General features: G+C 39.4%; 1 protein-coding gene across 2 annotated transcripts in view; it reads left to right on the plus strand.

Moving 5' to 3' along the window:
* Positions 1 to 25,638, plus strand: part of AFF3 (ALF transcription elongation factor 3) — a 576,292-nt gene extending 550,654 nt beyond the window's left edge. For both annotated transcript variants that reach the window (XM_037056780.1, XM_037056779.1), the window contains 7 exons: positions 2,746 to 2,809; positions 5,364 to 5,500; positions 12,848 to 12,919; positions 14,608 to 14,701; positions 19,025 to 19,074; positions 19,229 to 19,452; positions 22,949 to 25,638. In XM_037056780.1, coding sequence (XP_036912675.1) covers positions 2,746 to 2,809; positions 5,364 to 5,500; positions 12,848 to 12,919; positions 14,608 to 14,701; positions 19,025 to 19,074; positions 19,229 to 19,452; positions 22,949 to 23,070 — 763 coding nt within the window. In that variant the 3' untranslated portion in view covers positions 23,071 to 25,638. The remainder of the gene's footprint in view (positions 1 to 2,745; positions 2,810 to 5,363; positions 5,501 to 12,847; positions 12,920 to 14,607; positions 14,702 to 19,024; positions 19,075 to 19,228; positions 19,453 to 22,948) is intronic.
* Positions 25,639 to 27,452: the final 1,814 nt, after the last annotated feature.

The raw sequence follows: 27,452 nt of genomic DNA on the forward strand, positions 1-27,452 counted from the left end.
AGGTTGCCATGGAGACGTTCTCTGGCTCATTGGCTATGTTGCTGCCATCAGAAGCCCGTACTCTCTTCTCAGCTGAAAATGAATTCAGTGCTATTCAAGGGGGATTCGTTTACCTTCTCCCATGTGCCTAAAACCACAGGGTAGGAAAGAGCAAAGAGGCCTACAGCATGCCTGTGCTGAAAAGGTACCAGCTGCAAAGTTGTATGTATGCAGTGACTGAGCCCCTTACAGCTCAGAAGATAATTAAATGTCCAGAGTGTAGCACAAACAAGAGGCGGTGTCTCAGATTAGGAAAGAAAGACATGAGTGTGGACCAAAGTTACCAAGAAGGCCTCATTGTGGTAAAATTTGAGGGGGAGGTGACATTTGGCTCGTAATAGGCTCATAGTAAATGAGCAGACAGGAAAGTATTCCAGGCAGGAGAAAGAAAGTGAGCAGACCTTCTAAGGTAGAGATGACATGTTAAGATAGTGAGGATGCAACCCCTGTGGTGGAGGGCCTTGGTGAGTGACAGTTGGGTTAGATTACTGGAGGCCTGAACTGAGAGGTCATGGGCCCTGGAGATTGATTTCAGGTCTGTGAGTAGGGTGGCGATCTAATGAAAGCTGTATTTTACAAATGTTATTCAAGGGTTAAAGTCTGTGATAGATTGGAGGAGCATGGGTTTGGGCTAGAGGTGGGGTCTGATCTTCCACTTTGGGGCATGAAGCAAAAGGAAACCAAAAAATAGTGCAGAGGATATTTCGGGCATCACCCATATTGTCCAGTGGTGCATTTACTCTGTATGTTACTATAATGGTGGACAAATATCGTGATACATTTGTCAAAACTCATAGAATATACAACACCAAGAGTGAATCTAATGTAAGCTATGGACTTTGGGTGAAAATGATGCATCAGTATAGGTTCACTGAGGGTAACAAAGGTACCACTGTGCTGGGGGTGTTAATAGGAAAGGGAGTCTGTGAGCATGTGATGCAGGAGGTGTCTGGAACCCTCAGAATTTTCTGCTTCCCGTCAACCTAAAGTGGCTCCAGAAATATAAAGTAGGTCCATTAAAAGGCACCACCAACAAAAATGATGTAGACTACCAGAGTAGGAGTCAAAGACCAAACAGATAGTCAATGTGTGATCAAAGGTCAATATGGAGACAGAGAAGGAAAACCACCATGGAAATGCCACTAAAGCCATTCCGATGAAGGAGGTGTGATGGCTAGGAAATGAACTAAAGAAACCAGGGCTGGTAAGAACAGGGACTTCCAGTGACAGAAACTGCAGGCCTCACCCTCCAGTGAAGACGCAGCAAGATGAATGGAAGTTTGCAGGCCTGAGTGGCAGGAAGAATGGTGAAGGGATACTGAGACAATGATGGGAGTTTAATTATATGCATTAAGGAACTCCTACAACTAACTGTGTTCCTCATTTCTTTGTTAGAGAAGTTAAATATTTTCAGCGTGGTACCACAGTCCTGACAGTTTTTTATGGGGAAGTGAGACAGAAAACCAGTGTCTTTTTCTTCAATGATTTGTGACCTGTGACCTGAAACTATTTGCTGTTATCCCAGTTTCTTTATTTGTTTGATTGATTGATTGATTAAAACCATTAAAATGAAAATAATACTTTTGGATGGCAGTAGTATTGGCAACATTATATTCGTAGTTTTTATAAGCCTTTTGACCTTCTGAGGTAAAAGGATGTTCTGACCACCTAATAAGTAAGTAAGGAAAAAAGACCCATTAGAATCTGAAAGAAGGTAGTTCAAAATAAGCATTTTGACAATAGGTTAGATAGTTCATGGTCAACATCACTACTTACATCTTATATCACTACTTACATCTCCCTTTCAGGGAGGCTTGGCTTATATTGGATATTCATAAAGAGGTTAAGTTTATTGATTACATAAAGACCCATAATACAAAAAACATTTATGCCAATATCACCTAAAGTATGCAGATTTTTAAAAATCTGTCAGATTAAGCATGTAAAGGAAAGTACTTACTTCCTGGTGAGTGCCTTAGTGTAACTCGAAGCTATTACACACACTCGATCAGTCTCTGGATGAATTACCTTCATCTTCCAGCACTGAAGCTATCAGAATCAGTGCCGGCCAGGGTTACTGCTTTAATAACACACAAGTCTGCTGTTAGTAGTTACCAGCTAGCTAATCAGAGCTCTGGAGAATCGTGCCATGTTTGCATTGTTACAAGGTAGACATCGTTTTACAATTACCTCCATTCTACTGAATGTAATCATGCAGTATTACCTCTTTCCATTCCTCACTGTGAAGCTTTAAACTAATTATATATAGATACATATAACTCTGGGTACTGTTAATACACATAAATGACACTGATTTTCATAAGGGCACATAAATATTCTCACCCATACATATCCATACAATTATTATGAGGTATATTTGCAATCTCATTAAAAAGTAATTGTTTTATGTAAATATCATGTGAAATAAGATTTTTTACTTGTTTTCTTAACCATGCAATAAAAAATCTGATTCACAAATTAGGCACTGGAGAACCATGTTAAAATCACTGTAAATGTAGACGATCGACATATACTATGTTTTGAATCGCTAACTTAAGCAAAATATAATTGTGGTACTTTACATATGGGCATTAATTTGGAAATGCAAAAGGTACTTGATTCCCTGCTGAGCACAGTTTTTAAATTGTGAGTAAACAGAAGGAGTCTTCCACAGCAGTGACATGGGATGTCACCCTCTCCTTGCAGGCCACGCACTGCAGATTATTTTATGCAGGAAGCTAAACGGATGAAGCATAAAGCAGATGCAATGGTGAGTTTCTCATCTTTCCAGATTCGTTCTTCCATATTATGTTTTTGTACTGCACCTTCGTCACTGGGGCTATATAGCCGGTATAATTATAAAATCTATTACAAGGGTGGCTGGGTCTGTTAAATGGGAAAATGTTTATGCAATCAAGTGTTCATAGCCCAATAAATTAGGACTTCAACCAATAATGTCTGACTGGGAGAAAGCCCTGGATAAACGAATATTTTAATTTAGTCCTAAGGGTTGAACAGTAACTACAAGCTGTGGAGTCAGTGGGTGGTGTATTTTTTTCTTTAAAATAAAATCTAGGTTTGCATTTTTGTCTTGTTAGCCTGGCCAACTCTTGGCTTTGTCCCAGGATCTAATCCCTTTTCAAAAATACTCATGTTCTTCATGTGTATCTGCCAGAATGAATACTTCTCTGCAACTGTGCAACACAGAAATGATTATACTGCAGAAAAGACTCTAAAGTCACCACGATTTGATGTTTCCAAAAAATAATGTTTTTATTTTGATAATCCACTGTTTTGGAAAGCTTAAAGCTTTTCAGGCATTAGATATTTTTTAACTTCTGGTTTTTTCTAAAAGAGATCATATGGTTATTAAATCTTGAGGTCTCGTCCAAAAGGACTCTTCCCTACCTGAGAGCAGCCGTTCTGTTCCCCTCCAGCGTTTGTAACTGAGATTGGGGAGTCGGAGATGAAAAAGGGATTTCAAATGACCTTTATCATATTATTCCAGTGTCGAAGGTGTTCAAACCACACCGGCACTCGTCTTCCAATGCTATTGATGTTGCTCATCAAATATTTATTTATATGAAATTCACTGCCTAGGTATACCAGTATACAAGGAAAATAACCAGAGTATTAGAAAATAAGGTACCATTCTTACCCTCGCAATCTCACAGTTAGATGAAGGGTTCTGGTCACCCGAAGAAGCTGAAGCATGGTCACTATTGGAGGAGAGCATTGAATTTTAGAGCAGAATGAAAATTTCTTCCTAAACCACCCAAGGATTATCAGGATTATTCATTCAGTGTCATCTTGCCTATCCCAACATTGCTCCAGCTAGGCTGACCCCTACCAGCCTCTACACACTCCTTGCTCATGCCAGCCAGCAGGACTTTGTTTTGCACTTGTAAAACCTCACACTCACACACTCACAGCTCACATACTTACACATTCTTGCTTTCAGGTACACTCACATCTTCAGCACACTCCCCAAATCCTTTCCTTCCCAGTGTTGTTTTCAGGTCTCTTCCCCTAGGCCTCCCAGCCTCTGTAGCCCTATCACTTGCTCCCTTCCTCCCATCTCTTATGCATTAGTCTCCTTGCTTGGCATTTTGAGTTAGTCACAGACTGCCTTATACTATGAACTATCTATGAACTGTACTGTGAAATGTGGATGTGCATTTTTTCTCTCTAAATGTTTTATATATCCCTGAAAGGGACTTGTGTATATCAAGTGCATATAGTACAGAATTGGGTGCTTAAGAAAATACTTAATGAATGAATGAATAGCTTCCTTAATCTCAAAGTGTTGCTAAGAAATATTGCTCAATAGCCTGTTGGAGTTATAAGCTATTTAAAAATTTGATTTGCTAATGAGGGAGAATTATGCTCTATGCATTCTATTTTCTAAGGTATCATTATGAACGATAATTTTTTTAGAGGCAAGACTTATATTAGTAGTTAGAGTATTTGTATAATCCTGTTTTGATTGATGAGTAAATATTTGAAAACCAGAAAGATTATGCAGTTCAAACTTAGAGTAGGTAATTATCCACAGAGAGTAACAATGTATGAAACGAAGAACTTGATGTGTAAATTTAGATTTATGAGACTCAGAATATAAAGCTGATTCTTGCTGTTGTAGGGAAAGCTTGACGTCAATTTAGACAACCTCATATAAACCCCAAAACGTGTTTTTTATTACATTTCAATTCTGTATCCCATTTTAGCTAAACCGAAATATTGCCTTGAGTTTTATCTCTTTTCCTTTTCTCTCCTTAGTCTCACCCTTAAGTGAGGTCCTAACTCTTGAAGAAATAACTAAAAACACACACATACACAACAGGAGGAAAGCATGGAAATGGAAATGTCACAGATAATATAAAAGGCAATAACCAAGGCCAGAAATCATCAAAGTCGGAGTATACAAAGAAAAATATGAAAACTTTTATAGGGAATTAGGCCTACCAACTTTGCCACATATTTAGTACAGCTTGAGGGGGCAAGGAATGAAGTTGCCAAGCTATTAGGGGTTAGAAAAAGGAAAGTTAAAATTAAAGCAACAATGAAGTTCTGAGCAATTCTGATTGGCAGCTATATGAATTTGGTACAATTCTCTCTGTAACCATTCACTTATCCTAAACCAGTGGCGATTTATGAAGATAATAGAAGAGGAAAAATCCCATTTTTTTTCTCTCGGCTCCATTCACAGGAATTTGGAACTCAAAAGTTGGGTTTCTCAAATAAAGTGTAAAGACACTGCTGTTTCTTTTTTAAAAAACAACAACTGTACTTAAAGAAGACAATGTGTTAACTCTGTTGATCAGGTGGAAAAGTTTGGAAAGGCATTGAACTATGCTGAAGCAGCCTTGTCATTCATTGAGTGTGGAAATGCAATGGAACAGGGTCCAATGGAATCCAAGTCTCCTTATACAATGTATTCAGAAACAGTGGAGCTTATAAGGTAAGTACTGTTTTATTCTTGCAGGAGAGGGCTGGTGGGGGAGTGAGAAAAGTTTTTAAGTACTCTGAATGCAGAGAAAAGAATTTCAGCTTCCATTATCTACTACCAAGAACCAGTGTTCCTCTCCAAAAGTAAGAATATAACATTTTGCATGACATTTTCACACCCCTTGCCTCCTTTGCTGTCTGTAAGTGAGGCAGGGCAGCTTCTATAATGCCTAATTGCTGCAGGAAGGAAACTGAGTCTGAGTGAGACATGAATGCCTACTTCACCCAGCTAGAAAGTAACATATTTTTAACTCATGTCACCTCTATGCTGCTTTTTAAAAATCTGATTCATGTTAGTATAATCTCAATTCTAATTCCATCAATAATGATTCAGGAATATTGAATGAAAGGAAAGAAGATTCAGGGGGATTTTAGGAAATGAAGTTTATCCTATGATATACTATCTCAGAGGGTCCTGACATTGTTCTAGTGTAAGACTTAGATATGAACATCATTTCACAACCTGGATTAAGACATGTAAGGTGAGCAGAAGCAGGGTTTCCGATAAGAACACATCAAGGTGGTTGGTGGTAGATGCTTACCTTCCATGATGGAGACCTAGAAAGGCACATCATTATCATTTATTTCATGAACCATTAAAGAGATTTCATCTGTTTACCCTACTGAGAAACCTTTGTCACATGATTTGTTTTTATCACGTTCAATTTCTTTGGATAATGTCTAATACCCATTATGTGAAATAATTCTTTCCAAAACTAATGAAAGAAACAAAAATCTCACTGGATGGGCTCAGTAACACAGTGGAGATGACAAAGAATAGGATCAATGAACAGGAAATAGAATTAACCCAATCTGAGTAACAGATAAAATATAATGACAAAAATAGATAATAGTCTCAAACCTAATAACAAAACATGCAACATATATCTCTGGAGTCTCAGAAATAGAGTAAGACAGTAGGACTGAGAGTATTTGAAGAAGTAGTGGCGGAAACTTGCCAGATTTGGCAAAAGATATAAACTGCAGGCTCAAGGAGCTGAGAAGAACCCAAATAGAATAAACTCTATAAAAAATGCACATGAAGACACATCATAACTACATTCTAAAACTAAAAACAAAGAAAAACAAATCCTGATAGCAACCAGAGAGAAATGACATGTCACCTATAAGGAAACACCAATTCCAATGACAGCAGACTTTGCATCTTAGACTGTGGAAACCAGAATAGAATGGCACAATATTTTTCAAGTGCTGAAAGAACATAAAATATATCAAACAGTGAATTCTAGAAACTTTATTTTTCAGGACTGAAGAGAAAATATATTCTCAGACTTAGGAAAACCCACCCTTAGATTAGCTAAAGGAACTTCCTCAAACAGAAAGGAAATGACCAGAAAAAGGAATCTTGGAGCATGAAGAAAGAACATCAGAAGAGGAGAAATGTGGATATGTGCAATAAATTTCCCTCATGAGTTTTATAAATCTTATTTGATGATTGAAACAAAAATTATGCTACCATCTGACACTCAAGACAATAACCCACACAAGTGACATTCCTGGAGCACCCAGCCCAGGTGATCAAGAGGACTGTGCCAGTGAGTCCCACAGGATACCTACTACAGAAGGTCACCCTACCAAAACGGGAAGACATAGCAGATCTACCCAAATACATGGGAACAAACAGAAAGAGGCAGCCAAAATAGGAAGACAAAGAAGCATGCACCAAATGAAAGAACAGGAGAAATCTCTAGAAAAGGAGCTAAATGAAATAGAAGCAAGCAATTTACCAGATAAGAACTGAAAAAGAAATGGTTATAAGGATGCTCAAGGAACTTAGTGAGAACTACAACAGCATTAAAAAGGACGTGGATCCATATAAAAGAACCAGTCAGAGATGAAGAATACAATATCTGAAAAGAAGTAGATACTAGAAGGAATAAACAGTATGTTTGATGAAGCAGGGGCTCAGATCAGTGATTTGCAAGACAAGGTAGCAGAAAACACCCAATCAGGGCAGAAAAAAATTCTAAAAAGGAGGAAAGTTTAAGAGACCTGTGGAACAACATGAAGCATAACAACATCCACATCACAGGAGTACCAGAAGGAGAAGAGAGAGCAAGGGATCAAAAACCTCCTTGAAGAAATAATGACTGAAAATGTTTCCTAACCTAGTGAAGGAAAAAGAAATGTAAGTACGTGAAGAAGAGAGAGCTTCAAATAAAATGAACCCAAAGAGGCCCACACCAAGACACATCATAATTAAAATGTCAAAGATGAAAGACAAAGAGAGATTCTTAAATAAACAAGAGAAAGACAGTTACTTGTAAGGGAGCTGCCATAAGACTTTCAGAAGATTTCTTGACAGAAATATTACAGGCCAGAAGGGATTGCATGGAATATTCAAAATGATTTTTTAAAAAAGCAGACAAGGCTACATTAACTACATTACCCAGCAAGGTTGTCATTTAAAACTGAAGGAGAAATAAAGAACATTGCAGACAAGAAAAAGTTTAATGGGTTTTTTACCACCAAACCAGTATTACAAGAAATATTAAAGGGTCCCTTAAAAGAAGAATAGGAAGAGGAGAGCGGGTAGGAGGAAGAAGAAAAAAGAAGAGCAACATAGTTAAAAAGAATAAAATGTCAATAAATACATAACTATCAATAATTATTTTAAATGTAAATGGCTTAAATGCTCTAACCAAAAGACATGGAGTAGCTGAATGGATAAGAAAACAAAATTGATATATGCTACCTCCAAGAGACACATCTCAGGTTGAAATATACACACAGATTAAAAGTAAAAGGATACAAAAAGATATTTCATACAAATGAAAATGAAAAAAAGATGGGGTAGCAATACTTATATGTGACAAAACAGACTTTAAAACAAAGGCTATCCCTGGCTAGTGTAGCTCAATGGATTGAGCACAGGCCTGCAAACCACAGGAACATGGTTCAATTCCCAGTCAGGGCACATGCCTGGATTGCAGGCCAGTTCCCAGCAGGGGATGCACAAGAGGCAACCATACATTGATATTTCTCTCCCTCTCTCCTTCCCTTCCCCTCTAAAAATAAATAAATAAAATTTTTTAAAAAAAGGAACAAAAAACAAAAGTTATATTCTCCCTCTCATCCCCTCTCTAAAAATAAATTTTAAAAAATCTTTAAAAAAAGACTATAATAGGACACAAAGAAGGACACTACATAATGATAAAGCAATCAGTCCAACAAGAAGCTCTAACACTTCTAAACATTTATGTACCCAACATAGAAGCACCTAAATATATAAAGCAAATATCAATGGACATAAAGGGAGGGAGTGACAGTAACACAGTCATAGTAGAGGATTTTAATACCCGATTGACATCTGTGGATAGATTTTTTCTTTAAAGATTTTATTTATTTACTTTTAGAGAGGGAAAGGGAGGAAGAGAGGGGAAGAAACATCAATGTGTAAGAAATATATCACTGGTTGCCTCTCATACACCCACAACCAGGGACTGGGCCTGCAACCCAGGCATGTGCCTGCCTGGAAACTGAGTACTGACCTTTCAGTTTGCACACTAGCAGCCAATCCACTGAGCCACACCAGCCAGGGCTCTGTGGATAGATCTTAAAGACAAAATCAACAAGGAAGCAGTGACCTTACATGACACAGTATACCAGATGGATTTAATTGATATCCTCAGAGCATTTCATTACAAAGCAGCAGAACATACATTCTTTTCAAGTGCACGTGGAACATTTTCTAGGATAGAGCACATGTTAAGACACAAAATAAGTCAATAAATTTAAGGAGATTGAAATCACAGCAGGCATTCCCTCTGACCATAATGGCATGAAACTAGACATCAACCACAAGGAAAAAAATGAAAAAACAAAGATACAGAGGCTAAATATCATGTTACTTAACAATGAATAAGTTAACAAGGAGATCAAGGAAAAAATCAAAAGCTACCTTAGAACAAATGAAAATGAGAACACAACAACCCCAAACCTATGGGTCACAGTGAAAGCAAGCCTAAGAGGGAAATTGATAGCATTACAAGCCTACCTTAAGAAACAAGGAAACTCTCAAACAATACAACTTTTACACTAGAAAAAGAACAACAAACAAAGCCCAAAGTGAGTAGGAGAAAGGAAATGATAAAGATCAGAGCATAAGTAAATGACATACAGTCTAAAAAACAATACAGATCGTGGGTAAAACAGGAGCTGGTTCTCTAGAAAGATAATATTGATCAGTCTCTAACTAGACTCATCAAGAGAAAGAGAAGACCTAAATAAATCAAATCAGACATGAAAGAGGAGAAGTAATAATTGACACTGTAGAAATTCAAAGGATTGTAAGGACATATTACAAACAACTATATGCCAGCAAATTGGACAACTTGGATGAAATGGATAAATTCCTAGGAACATATGGTCATGAAAAACTGCATCAGGAAGAATCAAAAAAATCTGAATAGACTATTACAACTAATGAAATTGAAGCTATAATAAAAAAAAACTCCCAACAAACAAAATTCCTGGACCAGATGGCTTCACAGGTGAATTAATTCAAAGAAGAATTAATACCAAACTATTCAAAAAACTTAAGAGGAAGGAAGACTGCTAAGCTTATTTTATGAGGCCAGCATTATCCTAATTCCAAAACCAGATGCAGACTCTACAAAGAAAGAAAATTATAGGCCAATATCTCTGATGAACTAAAATTCTCAACAAAATCCTCAACAAAATATGCACAAACAGGATCCAGCTATACATTAAAAAGATCATATGCCATGATCTGGTGGGGTTTATTCTGGGAATGCAGGGTTGGCACAATACCTGCAAATTAGTAAATGTGATATAGCACATAAACAAAACAAAGGATAAAAACTACATTATTATATGAATAATGGTAGAATAAGCATTTGATAGAATTCAGCACTTATGTATGATAATAACTCTCAGCAAAGTGGGAATGTACTTCAACATACTGAAGGCCGTATATGACAAACCCACATCCAACATCATACCCAATAGACAAAAATTTAAAGCATTTCCCTGAAGATCAGAAACAAGATAGGGATGTCTTTCACCCCTGTTATTCAACATAGTACCAGAAGTCCTAGCCACAGTAATCACACAAAAAAAAGAAATACAAGGTATCAAAATTAGAAAGGAAGAAGTAAACTGTCATTATTTGCAGATGGCATGATACTGTATATAGAGAACCCTAAAGATGCCACAAAAAAAACTACTAGAAGTGTTAAATGAATTCAGTAAAGTAGCAGGATACAAAATAAATATGTAGAAATTGGTTGCATTTTATACACCAATAATAAATTATAAGAAAGGAAAACTAAGAAAACAATCTCACTTAAAATTGCATCAAAAAACAAAATACCTGGGAATAAACTTAGCCAAGGATGTAAAAGACCTACACTTAAAATAGTGTAAGACACTGAAAAAAAGAAATTGGAGAAGATACAAATAAATGGAGAAGCATATACTATGTTCATGGATCAGAAGAATTAACATCATTAAAATGTCTATACTACCCAAAGCAATCTATAGATTCAGTGCAATTCCTATCAAGATAACAATGGTGTTTTTAACAGAACTAGAATAGTCCCAAAAAATGTATATTCATGGTCTCAAAAGACCATGCATAGCAACAGCAATCTTGAGAAAGTAGTACAAAGTTGAAGGAATCACACTACCTACTATCAAACTATACTACAAGGCCTTAGTAATCAAAACAGCATGGCATAAAAACAGACACATAGACAAATAGAATAGAATGGAGAGCCCAGAAATAAACCCACATCTTTATGGTCAAGTAATATTTGACAATTGATTCAAGAATATACAATGAGGTAAAGACAGACTATTCAATAAATGGTGTTGGGAAAATTGGACAGATACATGGAAAATAAATGAAACTAGACTACCTTCTTACACCAGGCACAAGAATAAACTCAAAGTGGATTAAAGACCTAAATGTAGACTCGAAACCATAAAAATTCTGTAAGAAAACATAGGTAGTAAAAGCTTGGGCATTTCTTATAGCAGTATTTTTTCTGATGTATTTCCTTGGGCAAAGGAAACAAAAGAGAAAATATATAAATGAATCTACATCAAACTAGAAATGTGTTGCACAACAGAGAAAACTATCAACAAAATGAAAAGACAACCCACTGAATGGGAGAACATATTTGGCAATAATACATCTGATAAGAGGTTAATTTCCAAAATATATAAAGAAGTATACAACTCAACACCAGGAAAACAAACAATTCAGTTAAAAAATGGTGAAAGGACCTGAATAGACACTTCCCCAGAGAGGACATACAGATGGCCAATAGACATATGAAAAAATGCTCACCATCAGAGAGTACTAACCATCAGAGAGATGCAAGTTAAAATGAAATTACCACCTCACACAGGCCAGAATGGCTATTATAAATCCACAAACAGCAGGTGTTGGTGTGGATATGGGGGAAATGGAACCCTTGTGCACTGCTGGTGGGAATGCAAAGTGGTGCAACCACTGTGGAAAACAATATAGAGTGTCCTCAAAAAATTAGAAATGGAACTGCCTTATGACCCAGCAATCCCACTTCTGGAAATATACCTGAAGGAACCCAAAACACTATTCAAAAGAATATATGCACATCTATGTTCATTGCAGCATTATTTACAATAGCCAAGATTTGGAAGCAGCCCAAATGCCTATTACTAGATGAGTAGATGAGAAAGCTGTGGTACATTTACATGGTGGAATACTGCTCAGCCATAAAAAAGAAGAAAATTTCACCTTTTGCAATAGCTTAAATGGATCTGAAAAATATTATGCTAAGTGAAATAAGCCAGTCAAAGAATTCAAATATATTATTTTACTTATATATGGGATCTAATGAAAAAATAAACAAAACAGAAACAGACTCATAGGTACAGAAAATACAGTGACAGCTGTCAGAGGGGAGGGGCTTTAAGTGGCTGGGTGAAAAAAGGATTAAGCCAAAAAAAAAAAAAGCAACCCTCATAAACACAGACAACAATATGGTGATTATCAGAGTGAAAGCAGGCAGGGCAGGTAGAAGAGGGTGAAAGTGGGATAAATGGTGACAGAAGAACACTTGATTTTGGGTGGTAAACACAATACAATATATAGACGATGTAGTGATGTAGTATAAAATTGTTTACTTGAAACCTATATAATTTTATTAACCAATATCATCCTAATGAATTTAATGAATGTCATCCTAATAAATGACATTAACCAATGTCATCCTAATGAATTTAATCAATTAAAATTTTTTTTTTGGTTTTGCTTTCTTTCTTCTAGGTATGCTATGAGACTGAAAACCCACTCAGGACCCAATGCCACACCAGAAGATAAACAACTGGCTGCGTTATGGTGAGTTGCATGATATCTGCTTAAAATAGCCTGCCCAGCCTATACACCCATGGTCATGGGCAAACCAAGTGCCTAAATGCATGTTTTTCTAGTGCCTTCTAACATGCAAAACCAAATGTGTGTCTATGTTAGCCAGGGAGAGCCCCCCCCTATTACTTGCTGCTATACCAGACATGGCATGCATTCAGTGATGGAAAAATTGGCATGTCCATTATGCAAGGATCCATTTTTCTGTGCATGTGTGTGTGTGTGTGTTAAAATCAGGTAGGTCTGTGTTTTAATGATTTGAATGTGAATTTTGCCAGATGTAATTTTTCTTGTGTTTAATATTTTAGCTGCAATCAAAATAATTCATCTGTCTCTTTACATGTGAGATTAGTATGACTGAATGAAGATGATGCATTCACATTATCAACACACGAAACTGAGGAGCAGTTCATTACACTGTCATAATAAAAGCTTTTCTTTTAAAATGTTAACCAACATGTAATAGATTTTTATATCTATAAGGATTACAATGATCATGAATATGTAGTTACAACAGTAATTTCCCTATTACATCTCCTTAGAACACCTCACCCCACTACCCCAAATCACAAGACACCTCTTTATTTGTTCTTTCTGTGATAAGGATCCAGAATATTTTGCTCTCCAAAGGTTTCTATTCCCCTGATCTGCAGGGTAGGCAATCAAGTCTCAAAAAATAAATAAAATAATGGCAACATATAACAAAGAGAAGGCCTCAGGTAGCTCTGTACCATCACACCATCTGGAGTTTGATGTGCTAAGAAGAGACCATTACATTTTATTTGATGTGTTGGGAATCTAATATGTCAGTACCACACCTGAGTTAGCAGATAATTTGACTGGAAAGGATCAAGAAAAAGAGGATATGTCTCAGGAAATGCTTTATGTACTCTTTTCACACTTTAAGATCCATGTTAGGATTAACAAATAATGATAATTAATAATTAATATCATGCAATAGTACTACTATGTAAATAATAAATACATAAAATAGCATATAGTTATAACTTGGCAACAAAATTTTTGTTCATAAAACATATTATCTGTTCCTTTATTTGAACTAATTATAATCAAGTAAAGTAGTTTAAAAGTAAAGGCTGTTCTTTCAGCAAAGCCGGTGGTGCCTCGAGGCCAGAGTATCAGGGCAGAGCCACCTCTACTTCCCTCTGACACCCTGGCCTCGAGGCACCACCGGCTTTGCTGAAAGAACAGCCTTTACTTTTAAACTACTTTACTTGATTATAATTAGTTCAAATAAAGGAACAGCTTTCACTTACTTGGGGAGTGAGTAGAGGTGGTTCTGCCCTGATACTCACTCCCCAAGTAAGTGAAAGCTGTGACCTAGAGCTTTCTTACTGCTCTTGTGGGGAGACACTGTCCTCTAGTGGTGGACCAAGAAAATGGCCAGCCCCACACCCCAACAAAGCAATAAAGCTAATACCAAGTAAGTTAAATTTACTTACGGAGTAACTCCTTGCAATTTTGAAGTATATCTTCTGAACAAAAGGAAGGTCAGATACTGACAGTCATATGTGTATGTGCATTATATATGTAATCATGATATAAATATTGAGTGCTTGGAACAACAAGATTTTTTAAAAGTCTTGTTTGCAAAGGACACACTCATGCTTTCAGGGCTCATTTCTCTTCTTCTGCTGCAGTTACCGGTGCCTGGCTCTCCTGTACTGGCGGATGTTTCGACTCAAAAGGGATCATGCTGTAAAGTATTCAAAAGCACTTATCGACTATTTTAAGGTACTGTTTGGCTGATGGGCAGCACTGTTCCTTGTATTCAGTTGTCTCCCCATCAAGGACATTTTCGAGAATAGAATCTATTGCTTCATAGATAATACGGGACCTTCTAATCCCTACACTAACCCCATTAGGATATACTTGTGGTGTTCAGGGCTCAGAGAATGGCCTTGAGAGCCCATCTAATGTATCTCTCTGCCTTGAGTCCAAGTATTTTGATGATCTCAAGAGAAAGATGATTTAGTGACCAGTTTTATGTCATAGGAAATTCATCTTCATGTTTATATAGAGCTTCTTCCTCTTGGAAGTAACTACTTAGAACTTCATAGCCAATTCCAACAGCTAAATTAATAATTGATAAAAGTGTTCTTTTAACTGGCTGGTGTGGCTGAGTGGACTAAGCTCTGGCCTGCTAACCGAAGGGTTGCTGGTTTCATTCCAGTAGGGCACATGCCTCAGTTGTGGGCCAGGTCCTCTGCTGGGGGTGTACGGGAGGCAACCAACTGATGTTTCTCTCTGTCTCTTTATCCCTCTGACCCCCGCTCTGTGAAAATAAATAAATAAAATCTAAAAAAAAGGCTTGTTAAAGCTCAGAAGCACTGGAACAAATAGCAATATATAAATATAAAGATAGAATTATAGAATTAGAACTTTTACCTGTCTCAGGGAATGAAATCATTTTCACTGGAAAAATAAAACTGAAAAACTTTCTCTTGATTTCTGGCCAAGATGGAGGCATAGATAGATACACTTTGCCTCTTCGCATGGATAACCAAAAGAAGAACAGCAACAAATTAAAAAAAAAAAACAGAACTGCCAGGAAATTGAACTGTATGGAAGTCCAACGACCAAGTTGTTGAAGAAGAAACATCCATCCAGACCAGTAGGGGGAGTAGCAGTGGGCAGCCAGGATGGAGAGGACTCACAGCAAGGCAGCAGCTGGAGGATGGAAGCAGGCAAGGTGGTAGCTAGCAGAGCAGGCAGTCCCACATTTACATGTAGATAAACCTGGAGGAACAATTGGGGAACTAGACAGACCACGCAACCCAGGGTTCCAGCTCAGGGAAATAGAGCCTCAAAACCTCTGACTGAAACCTCCAGGGGTTGAGGCAGCAGAAGAAGCTCCCAGCCTCACAGAAGAGTGTGTTGGAGAGACCAACAGGATCCTAGAATGTACACAAACCCACCCCCCCAGGAGTCACCACCAGAAGGGCCCAGTTTGATTGTGGGCAGCAGAGGAAGTGACTGAAAGCCAGCTGAGAGCGGAGGAAGCCCCATTGTTCCCTTTTGGACCCCTGTACCACATACAACTCTACAACCCAGTGACATGGGTTGCCCTGTCCTGGCCAATACCTAAAGCCCTGCCCCTTACTGCCTAACAGGTGTGCCAAGGCAAAAAAAATATGGCCCAAATGAAAGAAGAGATCAAAGCTCCAGAAAAAATACAACAAAGTGAGAAAGAGATGCCCAACTTACTGAGATGCAGAGTTCAAAACACTGATAATTAGGATGCTCACAGAATTGTTTGAGTATGGTCACAAAATAGAGGAAAAGTAAAGGCCATGAAAAGTGAAATAAAGGAAAATATACAAGGAACCAACAGTGACAGGAAGGAAACCAGGATTCATATCAATAATTTGGACCAGGAGAAAGAAAGAAACATTCAACCAGAACAAAATGAAGAAACAACAATTCAAAAAAATGAGGAGAGGCTTAGGAACCTCCAGGACAACTTTAAAAGTTCCAACATCTGAATCTTAGGGGTGCCAGAAGGAGAAGAGGAAGAGCAAGAAATTTAAAACTTATTTGAAAACATAATGAAGGAGAATTTCCCCAATCTGGCAAAGGGAATGGACGTCCAGGACGTCCAGGAAGCTCAGAGAGTCCCAAAGAAGTTGGACCCAAGAAAGCACACATGAAGGCACATCATAATTACATTACCCAAGATGAAATATCAGGAGAGAATCTTAAAAGCAGCAAGAGAAAAGGAGACAGTTACCTACAAAGGCGTTCCCATAAGCTGATTTCTCAAAAGAGACCTTACAGGCAAGAGGGGGTTGGAAAGAAGTATTCAAAGTTATGAAAGGCTACATCCTTTCATAGGCTATATCCTTTCATACCTACATCCAAGAAGACTCTGTCCTTCAAAGCTATCATTTAGAATGGAAGGACAGGAAAAGTGCTTCCCAGATAAGGTCAAGTTGAAGGCATTCGTTGTCATCAAGCCCTTATTATATAAAATGTTAAAGGAACTCATCTGAGAAAAAGAAGAAGATAAAAAATAGGAACAATAAAATAACAAACGCACAACTATCAACAACTGAACCTAAAACAAAAAAAAATGAACTAAGCAAACAACTAGAACAGGAACAGATTCACAGATATGGAGATCACATGGAGGGTGAGCAACAGGGAGGAAGTGGGGGAGTGGAGGGGGAGAGGGGGGGAAAGGTACAGGGAATAAGCATAAATGGTAGGTACAAAATGGAGGTTAAGAATAAGATGGGAAATGGAGAAGCCAAAGAACTTGTATGTATGTCTCATGGACATGAACTAAGCGGCAGGTACATGGCAGAGGGGAATAAAGGAGAGAAATAACAGGACAACTATAATAGCATCATCAATAAAATATATTAAAAAAAGAAAAAACTTTCATGTACTTTTGTGAAATAGACCTCAAGTAATAATTTATTTGAGATTTGGGGCTCTTTACTGTCCATCTGTCTCTAGAAACAAATTACACCATCTCTACCTCCACCCACCCTTTCTGAGTTACAAAACCATCATTTTAGACACTTCAAACCCAATGCCACTTCTTAGAGATGATCTCTGATGACCAGGCTCTGTCGGGGGTCCTGGGGGGTACATTCAGCATGCCGCCTCCTTCCTGGTCATGCAGGAAGAGCCAGGTGCTCAGCCAAGAAGGTGATGGCCCTGGCTGACATTAAGCCTTTCTCTTCACTTTGGGCACCTGAGGTTATTTTTGAAAGCTTAGAATCTGAGAACTAATACTAAAGAGAGTTTTCACAGTCAAGAAAAATGCTTCAACAGAGAAGGAATCTAAACTCTGTAGGCCACAGGGGTTGTGACAGAACTTTAAGGAAAACAAAAAGTTCTTAATGTATGTGTAAAGTTCATGAATATGCACAAAATGCGTAGAGAACACAACTTAAAAATCAGAGTTTCCCCTTCAGAAGTTATTGGTAGTCACCCTTAATTAAAGGCTGTTTAAATGCTCCTTAAAAGTTCCATGGTTGTGGAACCTTCAGGTAACAATGATAAATTGTCCATAAAGAATGTGCTTTATTGCTACAGAGCTGTCTCTGAACAAAGAACTTTGTTCCCACCCAGGATTTTTCAGCCACAGGGCTTGCTTAGTGGTAATGGAAGGAACCTGAAGGCAACTTCAAAATTGCCACATGTAAAGCCATTTCTTGATGACACCCCCACTAAAATCAGTCACCACTTTGTAAAGTTCTTTTTAACCAAAAGAAATGTTTTTTCTCTGGAAGACCAAGCTGAGGCTATTTTCCTCCCTGGAAGGGAAAATTCACATCAGCATTATAAAGAATTTTTTCCTTAACAGTCCCATAGTCATAGGTCCAAGAAAGCGTTATTGGGCTCTCAGAGAGGAAATTCATCTGTACACTTAGGAACTTTGCCTTAACCAAAGGCAGAACTTTTTGTAAATGCCTGATGTTGACAACTGGCTTGTGAAACATAACATCCTGAATTAGAATAGTTAGGTAAATCAGAATGTTTTACCTAGTTGGGAAACATTTTAATCCGTTCTTTTAGAAATACTCAAGAGTAACTTTCTTTAAGAGAAATACTTTTAAGCCTCATAAATGTAAATAACACAATGTGATGTCTGGGGTTAAATGTATGTCAACAGTTTCTGGAACTATGCCCTCCATTCCCGTGTAAGGTGTTCTTGCGGGGCGGGGGCGGGGGTGGGGGCGGCTGGTGGGGCTGCTCTTTTTTCTCTTTCAGAAAAATGGAGCTAGTTTAAGATGGAAAAATTAAACTGGTTCAGGATTCAGTGGACCCTCAGGATTATGGTTTAATTTCAGACTTAGAATTTGGTGTTTGGAAACCCATGATAGGCTATCGTGGAGCCTGGCAGACCATACAGCTGTCCCCCACTGAGTTTCAGAGAGGGGGCCAGCCTAGGACCTGTGACTTCCCAGACCCATTTTCTAGGAATCTTCATTTTATATGCGGTGTCAGCCATTACTTCTCTCAACCATCACCTGAGAAAATGTAATTGTCAGCTCTGTAATCCTAAGCAGATGGCTCACTCTCAATGTTTTTGTTTTCCTGCAGAATTCATCTAAAGCTGCCCAAGCCCCATCTCCATGGGGGGCCAGTGGAAAGTAAGTTCACTTTTCCAAAGTAAAGGCAATAAATGGGCCCTTGCCTGCTGCTGGGCAGTGTGTTACTTTGCTTACAGTAGTGTCCTGATGGGCTACCCCACTTCACCTGGTACCAACCTCTGCACCCTTATCTTTCTATGCTCTCACCTTCCAGGAGCACTGGAACCCCATCCCCCATGTCTCCCAACCCCTCCCCGACCAGCTCCGTGGGATCTCAGGGGAGCCTCTCCAGTACCAACACCCTGTCCCCTTCAACCATCGTCAGCATCCCACAGCGCATCCACCAGATGGCAGCCAATCACGTCAGCATCACCAACAGCATTCTCCACAGCTATGACTACTGGGAGATGGCAGACAACCTGGCCAAGGAGAACAGAGGTGTGTGTCCCTTGGGGGAGTATGTGTGTGGTTCGACCACAGCTCAGGGAGACAACCTGACCCTTGGGCAACATCGGACCAGTCGCCATCATTTACTGAAGAAGAAATCAGGCTGTCACCTTACTGTGAAACTTTCCTGGCTCCTCCCCCTCACTCAGGGCCTCCTATGTATACCTTAATTTACCTTTATCTCCACTGTGGAAGATTAGAGATAGAGATACAAATACCGATGATACAGATACAAACGACTTCCAGTCGTGATGGTGGCATAGGCAGACATGGCTTGCCTCCTCACACAACCAATCAGAATCACAGCTAAAATATAGAACCACCATCAGAACTGTCAGAAATTGAGTTGAATGGAAGTCCAAGAACTATAGAATTAAAGAAACCACATCCATCCAGACTGGTAGGAGGGATTCAGACACAGAACAGGCTGGTCCCACACCACACGTGGTGGATAAAAATTTGGGAGGGATATCTCAGGAGTGAGGGGTCCCAGTCCCACACCAGACCACCCCCCCCTCCAGCCTGGGATTCCAGTGCCAAGAAGATAAGTCCCCACAACTTCTGGCTGCAAAAACCAGTGGGGTTTGAGTCAGTGGAAGAAACTCCTGGAGCCCCAAGTAGTTCCTCTTAAAGAAACCACACATGGACTTACCTACTCAGACTCACTCTGAGCTCTAGCACCAGGGTAGTAGCTTAAAAAAGCACCATTGGCTTACAGGGAGAAACCAAACGGTCTGGCATCAATGCAAGCAGAGGTTATTGTCTCTTTTCTAAACCTTCCCCCTACAAAGCCACAGAGGGAACAAGCTGGTGCCACATCTGAGACTCCATGAACCTGACTAACACTGTTCGACCCACTTTGGAGATCCCCAGAGACTCTGCCCCACCCAACTTATGGGCCCACCCAAGCTGCTTTTCCACATGAATGGCTGGTCTGGGTTCATGCTTCACATCTTCCTAAATCCTATCAAACAAGCAATAGCTGGCCTCAGTGAGCCCCAGGCACAGCACTGGCAGCAGCCATCTCAGATTGCTTGATAGCTCAGGCAGGGTGGCCCCAGGCGAAACACAGGTGGGCACCAAACTTGCCCTGTACCACCTGGGAAGCCCCAGGGCCTGCTCACCCAGTGAGCAGCAACAGACATTGTCAGAGTGCCACCACCCTGCCCCTGCACAACTGATCCTCCACAGAGGATGGAGGTTAGTGGTCAGTGGTCACAGCCAGTTCTTGTAGCTGACTAGCCTGGGTAACTCCTTCTCGTTGACCTGCCAATGACAGCCTAGGCTCAACTACGAGAGGAGAGTATACTTAGCCCACAGAAAGGGCACCCCTTGAGCACCCAGCTTGTATGACAGGGGAGGCTGTGCCACTGGACCCTACAGGACACCTACTGTATTAGGCCACATGACCAAGACACAAGAGTCAAAGCAGATCTACCTAATTCATAGATAACAAATAATATAAATATATACAGATACAGATATATAGACATAAAGATACAGGTATATACACATTTGTATTTTTCCCTGTAGACAGTGAGCTCCTTGAGGGTAAGGATTGTATTCTGTTTTACTTTCCATCCCTAGGACCTGCACGGTGCCTAGAACACAGTCGGGAATCTGAAGCGGTGAATTAGCGAATGAGTGTGAATGTTACTAGCTGTTTAAATGATAGGTGCTTACATGTAGCAATAAGTACTGTTTCTTTTTAAGTTGTCTTTTCACTGATTATAAAGGGAATTCACATTTATTATGACTAAATTTATAAAGTACAAGAAACTGTTATAGATAAAAAGCTTTTTATATGATCAGTAATCTTATCACAAAGAAATAACTACTATTAACATTCTGTGAAGTTTCTTCCAGTCTCCTCCAAATATGCATGAGTTTTACCAAAATAAGATGATAGCCTATATACAGTGATACACCCTTTTTTCATGTGAGACTACATCAGGCACTTTCCCATGTTACTAACTCGTTCAGTAACACCCTTTATGATGGTTCTACAATACTGTCCCAATAGTGGTTATACAGTCATAAAGTATGACTTCTCTGACCATTCCCCAGTTGTTGGACACTTAGGTTAACTACCAGTATTTTTCCACTATTACAAATAAGGTTATGATAAATATTTTATATAAATTGTTTTCCACATTTATTGTTGTTTTCATAGGAGTGAGTTGTAGAATTTTGGGGTCAACAGGTATAGATTCTGTTAAGGTATATATTGTCATATATTTTGGTTTATGTTACTAACTTTTCTCCCCAATGATTATACCAATTTACTACTCAGGTGAAAGTTCAAATCTGAGGTTACTTTCAAATCATTAATATAAATTTTGTTCTCATGAGAGCATAAAGCCTCTAAGGACAAGATCAGATGTCCATGGTAAGATGAGGAGGTCACAGTGTGGGTAGGCAGGTGGGTCCCGAGTACATGAAACTGACAATAAAACCGGATAGTGCGTGACATGCAGCCCGGAGGCACTGACCCTGAGAATCCAATGGGAAACCGGCATGGAACAAGATTATGAAAAGTGAACAGTAGTTGAGTAGCTGAGATGAAGTGAAGTGGGTGTCACAAGTAGACAGACAGAAGGGACAAATGTCTAAAAATCTGCATGGCCAGTTTGGGAGGCCTTGTGCAGGCTCAGCTCCAGGGGGCACTGCCAGCTCCTGCTGGCCATCTGCTCCCACAGGGCTCAGAGCCATGCGTCTAATGCAAAGTCAGCACTGTGGGTCTGATCAGTTCCTCCTGGTGGTTCTGCCCTGCATTGCTGCCAGGGCTCCCTTCCCAGCCACCGGGAACTGCAGCCTTCTCTGCCCTCTCCCTGGTCTTCCCAGAAGGACCTCATTCAGCACGTGTGTATATGAGCACCTTTGAAAAACTTCTCCCAGGCATTTGTTCTGAAGGGGTGTTGTTCAGTGAGCCAGTTATGACAGCATAGCAGCCATATGAATTTATTTGTTTCTCTTTGCCACTAGCTGTGATCTCTGAAAGAACAGCGTCTAGTATACATAGTACATCCCTACCTCTACCCTACTGCACCTGGCATAGCGCCTCGAGACACAGAGAATGTCAAGGACTAGAAGGTGACTTCAGCAGAGATATGTCAGAACTGTCTCCCATTTGCCACCTGGAGCCACTTCCTTGAGACTCTGCAGTGGCTCAGCACCTGCCGCAGCTGAGTCTGGGGTCGGGGATGACAGAGCCACACCCCATGATCAGGGGAATGCAGTTCAAGAAAGTCAAAGTTCTTTTCAGTTTGGCTAAGTCAGTGTTATTCATTTGAATTAAAAATGGTCAATGAAGTGTCTATTTGGATTAAGGGTGAGTTCTCTACCTTTGGGTTTTGTTGTAAAGTGGCGTGATGAAAGAGAGCGCTTGGTTTTTAAAGAGACCACGAATGGAGTCTTTGAAGTCACTCAGGTCTCCCAGGGTACACGTAGCATGTGTGGCACTCTAACGACTCTGTCTGTCCCCTAGAATTCTTCAACGACCTGGATCTGCTCATGGGGCCTGTCACCCTACACAGCAGCATGGAACACCTGGTCCAGTACTCCCAGCAGGGCCTGCACTGGCTGCGGAACAGCGCCCACCTGTCATAGGGGCCTCGCCCTTGAGCCGAATTGTGCTCTTGTCTCCATGGACAGCTCAATGTTTCTGGACACTGTGCTACTGAAATTCCCAGCCGCAGCATCTGTCACACTGCAGTGAATATTTTCTCAGCTTTGAACAGTGGTCTTTTCCCAGGGCATGTGTGTTTGTATGTGTGGGTGTAGAGGAAGCAGCCTGTGTGTGTGTGAGACGCACAGCTCTTCAGAACACATTTTCTTTGTCTAGTTTTCATAAGCCCAGTCTAGACAAAGTGATCAGAGGTTTCTGATTAGAGGAAATACACTTACACACACACACACACAACTTTCTACTTCAAATCTAAACCATGACGTTTTAGAACATTCAACCCAAATCTCGCGGTTAGTTAACCAGGTGCAATGCAGCACACCCAAAGCTTGACTGCCAGTTACGATGAACCTAGTTCTTATATTATTGATTACTTTCAGTATTAATATACTAGTCCCCATTTATTCTTTGTATGTATTAATGGGTACTTCAGTTAATGAAAATAAGTCAGTTATTTTTGTGCTGGATGTTTACCAGGTTGCATGTTACCAAATACCTGCCTTTCATTTATACTCGCCCCTCATCCAACTTTATTATCAACTAAATGTGTTATAAGCAAATGGATCAACTCCCACAGGCCTTCCCTGCCCTGCCCCCCAAATAGTATGAAAGTGGCACAGAGATTTGGTAAGAACTCAGTGCCTTTGAAAGTGAACCAACATTGACGCAGTGACATCTGCATTTTGGAACTCAGTTAGGGATTGAAATTTTTTGCGCATGTGACAACAAGCCCGCCCAGCACATGTGTTTCTTCCGCCTGCCACTGTGACACAGTGGCTGAAGAGCCATGTGGCATTTGTCAGCCAATATTTTTTAAGTCTATTCTTTCTGTGATAGCTTTCTTACAAATGTTCTTGGCCAAATTAGGACATTACCTAGGATGCCCTTCACTAGGGGTCTGTCTGTTGCCTATCAGGATGAGAACTACTTGCTGTCCTGTTAACATATAATCCCCTCACTCTTCTTGCGCAAAGTGCCACGTTTCCGCGTTTTGAACTGGGGGTGTGTTTCAGACTTTGGCCGGCCAGCTGCTTACTGCGCAGGGGAAGTTGTTCCTGCAGTGATCGCAGTGCTGTTTGGGGAGCAGCAGCCCGGACATTATGCTCACACCCTGTGTGTCTGCTGTTTACATCATGCCCTCAATTCTTTTGTCTTTTTCTTTTCACTTAAGTTTACATTTTAGGGTTTTTTTGACATCTTGTTTACAGTTTTTGTTTGAAACTTGTTTCTTTTATAGTCCCTTATCATGCCTTAGATTTAGTGTTCTTGTTAAATATATTTGGATATAAAAATATTGGTTAAAAAGAAAAACTCCGGGGGAAAAAAGGATATAATGTTTCCTAGGCCTCTCACTTGACAAAATTGCACCAGATGGTCTAAGAAAGACAGGTGATGCGATTTATGGAAAAATCCATTTTTCAAGCTAAAGGTGGCACAAAACATTTACAAGAGATGCTTATGTATGCTCTCACTGGTGGTTGGATTGGTTCAGTTTCATTGTTAACATTTTTGTAAGTCTGATGTGTAGGTGGAGATAAGATTGCCATAATTCCTGAGCTATAAGCACTGACTCAAAATTGTAGAAATGATTGAACTGTACAAATAGTGACCTGAAGTTAATTTAAAATGAGCAAGTGAAGGGCTCATGAAATTTGCATCTGGCTTTAGCCTTGAAGCTTCTGGAACTATGAACAAAATTTCTATTTTACATTTATCCAACCGAGGTGCTTGCCCCATCCATTTCACTGGTTGGTGGTGGTGGAGTTCACGATCCCATTCGAGGTTAGAAATTTAAATCTAGCTTAAGAAATTGTGAATTGTTGTTTTGTTTTATTTTATTTTGTTTTGTTTTGTTTTGGAGGACTGAGGCTTAGTTCTGCTTACTCTTGCTGAATTCTGATGAAATGCTCAAACTCTCCCATAAAGGAATGACCGACCCTCAGGTGCTTTGCTGGCCTTGTGTGGTATCCACGTGGTATACTGACCCATAAAACCCCATCTAAACACACCAGTGGCCTCGGGCATTTTATCAGCGCCTTGATGACCCGTGTTTCCCAATAAAACTTGACACTGGCCTTTTGTTTCATCAGTAGAGTATGGTGGGGCAGCAGTTTTTGTTTGCTTGGATATAGATGATTATGATAAGGATACATCTTGTGGTTTGTGAAAGTCATTCATAACTTCCTTTTATTTAGTTTTGTTCAAAGTAGAAATCCCTTTCTTGCATTTTCTGATTTAAAAAGGCATCATTGTAAAAAATGAGTCAATTCAGAAATTAGAAAGTGGTCCCAACCCCCAGAGACATCGCTGCTCCTCCCAGTTTCGTGTCCGTCCTTCTGGGGACTCTCCCATTTCAGCATGTACTATCTACTATTATTTCTTTCCTTTCGAAGACATGTTATTTCTTCAGAAGTGCAACACAAGTTCAACTGACCACATCCTTCCATGACCTGAGTGGATGCCAGCTTTTATCATAATGATAGAGTTACCTTTCAAAGAGAGTAACTCAAATACATTCCTCATCAAAATCTGAGATTTGTTACTGCTCTACACAGATCAGACTTAGGTGCAGAATTGTGCCTGGAAAGAGAGGTTTGGTTCAAACAGATATTTCTGGAAATTTTCAAATTACAAATGGAAACTTGGACCCACTAGCTAATGAGGATTGTACTGGAAAAATAGTCTGAGGAGTTACAAGTTGTGTACTAGATTGGACACGGAGAACACAATGCAATGAGACTTTCTGCACTAAGACTTATCCTAGTATGTACAACAACGATGTGTGTACTATGTAACTGTGATGTGTACATTTCTGACATCCCATGCATAATATACACTTTGTATAAATGCATACATTTAAAAATATATATGTACAATACAGCTACCATAAAACTGTAGAATGCCTGAAGGATATTACTAGTGCCTAATATTGAGTATAAGTCACTGCGTGTTCACATCACCTTGGAAGGACAGTAATTGTTATAAGATTAATCAGTGCAACCAACATTATTTATGAATCACATCTTTGAAACTGTGCAGTAGTATATACATATATATTTTTAAATAACATTTTTCACAGTTTTCCAGAGTTACTGTTGAAATCTGTATCACCAAAAAAAAAAAGCAAGATTTTTTTAATGATGTAGACACTCTTCAGACCCAGTAATCTGTGTGCGATTTCCTGTCTGTAGATGCCCAAGAGACTTTAGCAGTCACCAGCCTTAATGCATGTACAGGATATTATTGTGACTTAATTTATCTGCAGTTTTTAATCCATATGAAATTGGAATTTATAAACTGACTTGGATTAAATATGTCTGCCTTTCTAAGGTTACAAATGTTACATTAAATGATTTATGTTGTAAATGAGAGAAATTGAGTTGTACGTAAAAAAACAAAACAAAACAAACATCCACCAACTTCTGTGACTATTTTTATAAGAAAACTTTAGAATCAAAATATGTTCAAATAAGTATTCTGGTCCCCAGTTCATAATCTCTTTAGAAGAAACCTTGTTTCATGAGTTTTTTTAACATAGCTCCCACAGATTATCATTACTAAATCTGATATTTTTCATGGGGGGGGAAAGGTATGTTTTTCTTTTTTGTAAGTACACTTGACTACTTGTCTTTCCCATTTCCCAGCCATCTGTGCACGTGCACGCACATGCACACACGTGCAGGAGACCACAGCCCAGTGTTTCAGAAAACTCCAAGGAGGGGACCCGAGTTCACACCAAAGGCTGCATTGAGGCCTGTCCAGTGGCCCTGAGTCACTGTTCTGCTTACCTTCCGTAATGATCAATGCAAGTTAGTTCCCTCACTCGTGTGTGCCAGGCTTTTCCAACACAGACCAATATGGTGAAATGATGTTCACAATATCTGGTTGAGTAGAATAAAAGAATTTTGAATTAACAAAGATAAAACTAATTATTAGACCAGTGTCTTGCCATGGTATATCCCCCTGTGTAGGAGTGATTTTTTGTTAACCTCATTTTTATTTTCTCCTTCCTTTTTTATTCCCCTCCTGCCCAAACTAAACTAAACTAAGAGGCAGAAACCATAACAAAAACAAACCCATGACTTCAGCCTCCCCAGCCCCTATCCTTAGATTGATATATGCCTTGTCGTGAAGCAGAACCCTAGCTCCATGTCATGATGGAGAACATCTCATTCCAAAGATGTCCAGGACAAGAGACTTGGCTGTGCTTGCTCTCGGACCACCTACTTGATACTCTCTCACAGATGGTTTGGGCTAAACGCTCAGTGGTCTTTCAAAAGCTCTTTCCCTTATGCTGTTTTGCCTG

The sequence above is a fragment of the Sturnira hondurensis genome, unplaced genomic scaffold (assembly GCF_014824575.4).
Source record: "Sturnira hondurensis isolate 20B ecotype Veracruz unplaced genomic scaffold, ASM1482457v3 Scaffold0009178, whole genome shotgun sequence".
NCBI lineage: Eukaryota > Metazoa > Chordata > Mammalia > Chiroptera > Phyllostomidae > Sturnira > Sturnira hondurensis.